General features: G+C 38.3%; 1 protein-coding gene across 2 annotated transcripts; it reads left to right on the top strand.

The window, feature by feature from the left end:
- Positions 1–1753: 1753 nt before the first annotated feature.
- LOC134070430 (ladderlectin-like) lies at positions 1754–6192 on the top strand. Of its 2 annotated transcripts, none has more exons than XM_062526792.1 (6): positions 1754–1880; positions 2412–2476; positions 2824–2954; positions 4950–5084; positions 5243–5351; positions 5761–6192. In XM_062526792.1, the coding sequence occupies exons 2-6, from the start codon at positions 2413–2415 to the stop codon at positions 5817–5819; spliced, it is 498 nt and encodes a 165-aa protein (XP_062382776.1). In that variant the 5' UTR covers positions 1754–1880; position 2412; the 3' UTR covers positions 5820–6192. The 2 variants fall into 2 exon arrangements, with proteins under 2 accessions (XP_062382776.1, XP_062382777.1); XM_062526793.1 differs by having other exon boundaries at positions 1775–1880; positions 2409–2476.
- The last annotated feature ends 653 nt before the right edge of the window (positions 6193–6845 follow it).

Below are 6845 nucleotides of genomic sequence, written 5' to 3'. Positions count from 1 at the left end.
TCAATTCAGTTTCATTTTCTAATATCTTTTGAAATCAGTAGCACAGTATGCATTTTCACAATACAATACATTTGATGCCAATGTTAAAATAAAAAATAACACAATTAAAATTCTACCAAACAAAGATGAATTCAATTCAGTTATTTAATCCCATAGGTATATTCAAACAATATTACATGAATACATTCACATTTGTTATAACAATGTAACATTTAGCCAATAAAAGTTTATAAAGTGCCACTAGCTAATAAGAACATTGCAAGTCCAACTTATTTTCATCTTAACATTATAGGAACAGCTTTGAAACAAAGCATAAACATGTATTAGATTTTCAAACATTCAATTTGCATAAGAGTGAACAGAATATACTGGGACAACATATCACTGTTGAGCAACACTTCTTAGTGCTATAAGTGACATTTGAGACGGAATACAGACTCGAATATTTCCAGCGTCTGAATCTTTTTTAAAAGGGTGAATGAGATGGGGCTACTTAATAGGATAGGGGACTGGGACACTTCGGAGAGAGGCAGGGAACAGGTAAACCACGGTCAGATGGTTGGAGAGTTGGGCTGGAAGGAGGAGGACACAGACAGAGTTTAGCCAAGGTCACCAAGGATGAGTGTATTTATTGAAGATAACTGGACAAATTGTTGTTTCTCTTCTTGTGGCTGTATTAGTAGGTGTTCGTGTGTGTGCTGTAAAAAGAACAAAGGAAACAATCAGCACACCACAACCAATAAAAGCCGGCATATACAATCACAATTCATACTCCCATGAACATCTCAATAATTAATTACTGAATACCTCCGGTGGCATAGTACACAAGATATTGCTGTTTGGGAAACAAACAATACTCACGGCCACCTCAACCGCATGCAACAAACGGCATTTCATTGTCTACGTGTACTCTGCACAATAAAAATAAAGTTGAATCTAATTTAATGAATCTAAAACAGTGTTGTGTCATGGTGATTATGGTACTATAAATTGGGTAATCAAGGCATGAGAAACAGTTTTTCTCTGCTGCTTTAATGCTTCAGGACATTCACATTTTCAAAAGTATATTGCAAAACATTGTTTTCAATAAGAGCATGTTCTTGCAATGTCATTGTGTATTTGTGTACACAGTGAGTTTTGGGCCTCACTCCAAACTTTTGGTTGGTATCAAGTAAGCAAGTGAATAAAATATTTTCGGTCTAAATGGTCTTTCCTGGTCAGTTAAGTTAAGTTAAGAAAACAGTTACACTCACACATATGATAAGAGTGACATGACACTGTCATGAACATGTCATAAGCGTTATACATTTCTAACATAAAGCTTATTATCATTAGCTTATTGTCATTAGCTCATTCGATTGTCATTCAATTTTTGTCATGACAAGTTAAGGTTAGGGTTAGGATAATTCATGTGTCATGACAGTGTCAAGTCACTCACATGTAGGCTAGATACCTTCAAGTAAACACACAGATACTCTTTTTAAACATGGTCACCTCACCTAAATGCCTCTGTATAGCCCTGTGCAAATATATGCTTATTCATTGTAAGCTGTTTGGTAACAGGAGCAAGAATGAGCTTCCTGTGCCCTCTCTTTCACAATCAATGAAGGACCGTTCATTGTAGGTGTGGTTAAATGGTAAGTTCAACTCAGTTATGCAAAGAATATCGAGTTATTGTAACCAATCAGCATGAACATTAGTTGAAGATGTTCCTTTTAAGGAATTGGAAGATATGTTGCTCACGTCTGCCAGGAAATAAACGAACATTGATATATGGTAACTGTAGTCACCAAAGTCTCAGTCTGGAACAAAGAGAATAACGGGTTGCTGATATTAACCCTGACCTTCCTGAAGTTCCTCAACTCTACAACTTATTGAGGGTAAGTGTATAGCTCCAGATAATAATACTGTCTAAGAGAAACTTTTTGTTTAGTGTTTTTTATTTCTGTTTTTCTTTACTCTGTGGTACACTACAACTGCTCTAAAAATATAGTACATGGCCTAAATTGGAGAGATATACTATAATGTAGGCTTTTTTCCCTCTATTTTTCAACCTTAAGTGGTACTGGTGGGATTCTTTAAGGCTTCACTTTCAGGTGTTGGAAAAGGAAAAGAGGTCCCTCTCAATATCTTTGAAGCAGCTATGTTCATTTGCTTTTTCTGATAAATAAATGTTGAATTGCCTCCGTATGAAATATGCTATATGAACTTCCCTTGCCTACATCCTCCACAAAGACTAGAAGAGATCTCTGATGGCTTTTGTATAGGCTATACCTTTTGCCTTATCTTTTGACACTCTGATGTCTTAAAACCTTACATTATGTTCTGTCTGGCTTTTTTTACATCTCAAATTTCAACAAGTGTAATCAAATTCCACCATGTCAAATGCCCCCTCTTGCTTTGGCCAGCAGCATGATCAGCAGAGGCAGCTTCCTCCTCTCCGCTCTCCTTCTCTGCTGCGGAGGAGATGCCCAAGGTATGCAGACTTTGTTTTGTGTGTGCGATTTTAAAAGTAACAGTTGATAAGCTTTTTTGCGCTATAAATCCATTTTTGAAAACAATAAGTCATGTTATTTAATTGTGTATTTCAGGTAATGTCAGTAAAAGTGCAGTTGTGTTGTTTTGATTGAGTAAAGGTACATCAAATAACAATAATAATAAAAAAAAATGACAGTCCCACTGAAATTATTTAGAAAAAAAAAGATTTATGAAAATGCATAAGCACACTCAAATCCATATTTCATATTGTTTCATTTATCCAAAAGGATTAAATGATGACCTTTATTCTATGCTTTTTTTTAACACAACAAATGTTGATAAAAGTGAGGTGCCCCCGCGGTCCATGCCCACAGCCCTCCGACGATGGTGAGTTGATTTGCCCGCCGGGATGGTCAGGGTTTGAGAGCAGCTGCTTTCGGTTTGTTCCTTCTGAGACAACTTGGGCCCATGCTGAGGTGAGTCCTATTCCTCTCATATTGAAGACCTTCCAGTTTGTAAACTTGTACTCACCCTTTTAGCACCACATGAATTGATTATCAATCAAAGAGGGAGTTGTACAATTCCATACCTTTCATTTGAGACCAAGATTATGCTTCTACACAAAGGGGTTCATGTGCAGTAAGCATTCAATTGTCAGTATGCATTTTGGATTGCCAAACGTCCCATGGGGTAGCCTGACCAGCCAGACCCACATCAAGATGTAGGGCCTGGGAACTCACTGTAGGCAGGGCTCAATCGGACGGGAAAGATAAACAGTTGTCTTTCAAATTCCCTCTCCACGCAATATAGGATAGCGCTGAACAAATCATCTCCTTGTTTTCAAGAAGCAGGTCAGGTCGCATGTCAGTCTTCACAGAGAATGGGCTCTGGTCATCATTATGTTAAGCCCGCCCACCGACTCTATACACGATGTGATTGGTCCGGTGATTTCTGCCAAAGCCCAGCTCCCAAGCTCTTCTGAGAGTTGCTAGACTACCCCGGGCAGCAAATTAGATTAGAAATTAACATTCAAACTGTTCTGCCGCTGTTCTCTGTGTCATATCACTGTCATTACCGTTTACTCTGTTCTGTTCTGTTCCTGGTTCAATATTCACAATGTGCTGTTCTGTTCCTTGCACAATATTCACAATACAATATAAACACCAGCTAGCGTGTATTGCTGTTTAAGGTGCAGGGAAAGGCCTACCGGCATTCTTAAGTTGCAAATGTTTGTGCGTGACTTGACAGTCAAAACTAAGTGAAGATTTAAGTGGGGAGTGGAGTGGGACTGGCCCTTAGTCTGGCTATATCACCATACTAGTGGAATGTTTCACTTAGTTAAAATAGAGGGGTTTCACGGGTAGCCTAATTGGTGGTGGGAATCATGATTGCAGAGGTGTTTTTCTGTTTATCACTAATATGGGATTTTCATGTCTGCAAATGTGATTTTGATGGGGGAAACCTTTTGTATGTCTTATATATGCTGCTTGTTTGTTTGATTTGGTTTATTATTTGGTTATTATTATGTGATTACATGGGTAATGGATTTTTGTTAGCAATGGGGTAATCTAGTGGGTGGGGCTACAGCTAGCCTAAGCCTGTATGGCCTCAGTTGCAGAGAAGTGGTGCAAGGTGGCTGTGCAGAGAGGTTGTGCAGAGAGAAAGAACTGGGACAGCGAATTCTTGTATGTTAAAGTGTGCAGGGTCTTGAGAGACGTAGCCTGTCAGCTTGATGCCTATTATTTTTTGTTTTGAACAGTTTTGTTTTGCATTTTCGACCATTCGTGACAATATGTATTTGCACATATTAAGAAAAATATATTTGAAAAAGAAAAATAAACAAAATACTTTTTAATAGAAAACTTGCATTCTCCCTGACTCCGCTATTGGCTATCCTGCCACACTAGCCTCTATAATGCAGTATATCACACAATTATTCTGATTATTCCCTAAGAAACTACAGGGTCTCAGCTTTCCAAAGAGGTCAAGCATTTGATGGTAGGCCAAACTGGGTGGGAGCAGTGGCCTCTAGAGTAGGAACAGTGCAGTGTCGGGGGGGAAAGCCTAGAGATGACCCTATCCAGAAGTATAAATGACATCCACAAGAGTATCGTGATGACCAATAAAAAGAAATTCAACGTCAAGCGCTGCCGCCAACACCCGCCTTCTCCTCCTCTTCTCCTAACGTTGACTCCAGCCCACAGGTCATTGAAGTAGTGGATCATCATTACAAATTGTATTGCATATCAATGTTGTGAGCTGTATATCTCTGACTGAATGAAATCCATGAAATATATCCGACCGTATATGTGTCCAAACACAAATTAGCACATTGAGTCTTGTTAACAGGACATGGTGGCTGCATCTCACCCTATCAACCATATCAGTGTAACCAATATGTCTAGATATGAAATCCTCTTAAAATGGTGGTGTATCATCAATAGACCTTCAGTTGAGACTTCTTCTTGCAGCGTAACTGTATGGCCATGGGAGGTCACCTGGCCTCGGTACACAGCAGAGATGAGTATCTATTCATCCAGCATCTGATCCAAAGAGTCTCTAATGGTGCACCATGGACGTGGATCGGAGGGACTGATGCTGCTCAGGTAACAGCTGCCCATTGAATTCTACAGTGGTGACATGACAACACAAAATGTGACTTAATTAACAATGCATGGCCAGGTTTAAGCTATATTATAGCATTTTTAAAAATAATGTTAAAAATGTTACCCATTTAGGTTGAAATGATGTGTCTCTTTCTCAGGAGGGTGTGTGGTTTTGGAGTGATGGGTCTAGGTTTGACTACACTCACTGGAAATCTGGTGAACCTAACAATAGTGGTGGAAATGAGCATTGTGTGCATACAGTTGGAGGTACAGTTCCAAATCTTCATACTCTACTGTATTTACTAACCTAATATACTAATATTTCTGTTGGAATGAGAACCTTGAATCCATTTTTGTGTAGTGAGTCTTACTAACTACAGTCCGAATTCTCCGAACTAAAGATCATACGCACTCCGCTCTAGAATCTTTGGTCAGAACCAGAGCCATAATATTGCTCTGGTCAGAACTATATTAGCTCATGGTTAAGTATACTGTAGGCTGAATAGACTCCCAGGTAGAGATTATTGTAAACCATTTCAAAACATCTCCCATTCTGATTTTTTTCACAAAGCACAGCCTTGCAGTACATCACTCTATTCCGGTCATCCCCATACTAGTTGTCCAGGCTATTCACTGTTTAGTCTTGTCGCTGAAACTTTTTTTTTTTCTCCCTCAGAATATTGGAATGATGTCAAATGTACGTATTCGTATGCATCAGTGTGTTCCATGGGCTGAGGAGGTGCTGTGAAATGCTTCCATTTCAAGATTATAAGCAAGCTCCCACTGACCTAAACCATAACTAATGTCATTCAAGTGCATGGTCCATAAATATAAAGTAAATTGAAAGCTGAATTATTGCTTACATCGTTTTCCAGGAGGACAATATTTCAGTTGAGGACATTTTTAAATGAAATTGTTATTTCCAGAAAATGTGCATTAAATGTTCATGTTATCTAAGTAATTAGTAAGAATAATCTTGCCACTGCATTTCAATTCAGTTTCATTTTCTAATATCTTTTGAAATCAGTAGCACAGTGCATTTTCACAATACAATACATTTGATGCCAATGTTAAAAATTAACACAATTAAAATTTTACCAAACGAAAATGAATTCAATTCAGTTATTTAATCCCATATTAGGTATATTCAAACAATATCACATGAATACATTCACATTTGTTATAACATAGTAACATTTAGCCAATAAAATGTTATAAAGTGCCACTTGCTAATAAGAACATTGCAATTCCAACTTATTTTCATCTTAACATTTTAGGAACAGCTTTGAAACAGTATAAACAAGTATTCGATTTTCAAACATTCAATTTGCATAAGAGTGAACAGAATATACTGGGACAACATGTCACTGTTGAGCAACACTTCTTAGTGCTATACGTGACATTTGAGACAGAATACAGACTAGAATATTTCCAGCGTCTGAATCTTTTTTAAAAAGGTGAATGAGATGGGGCTACTCAATAGGATAGGGGACTGGGACACTTCGGAGAGAGGCAGGGAACAGGTAAACCAGTCAGATGGTTGGAGAGTTGGGCTGGATGGAGGAGGACACAGACAGAGTTTAGCCAAGGTCACCAAGGATGAGTGTATTTATTGAAGACAACTGGACAAATTGTTGATTCTCTTCTCATGGTTGTATTAGTAGGTGTTTGTGTGTGTGTGTGTGTGTGTGTGCTGTAACAAGAACAAAGGAAACAATCAGCACACCACAACCAATAAAGGCCGGCATATACTGTACAATC

This window comes from Sardina pilchardus, chromosome 22, assembly GCF_963854185.1.
Source record: "Sardina pilchardus chromosome 22, fSarPil1.1, whole genome shotgun sequence".
NCBI classification, from domain to species: Eukaryota; Metazoa; Chordata; class Actinopteri; order Clupeiformes; family Clupeidae; genus Sardina; species Sardina pilchardus.
This window is presented reverse-complemented; position numbering and strand designations above follow the sequence as displayed.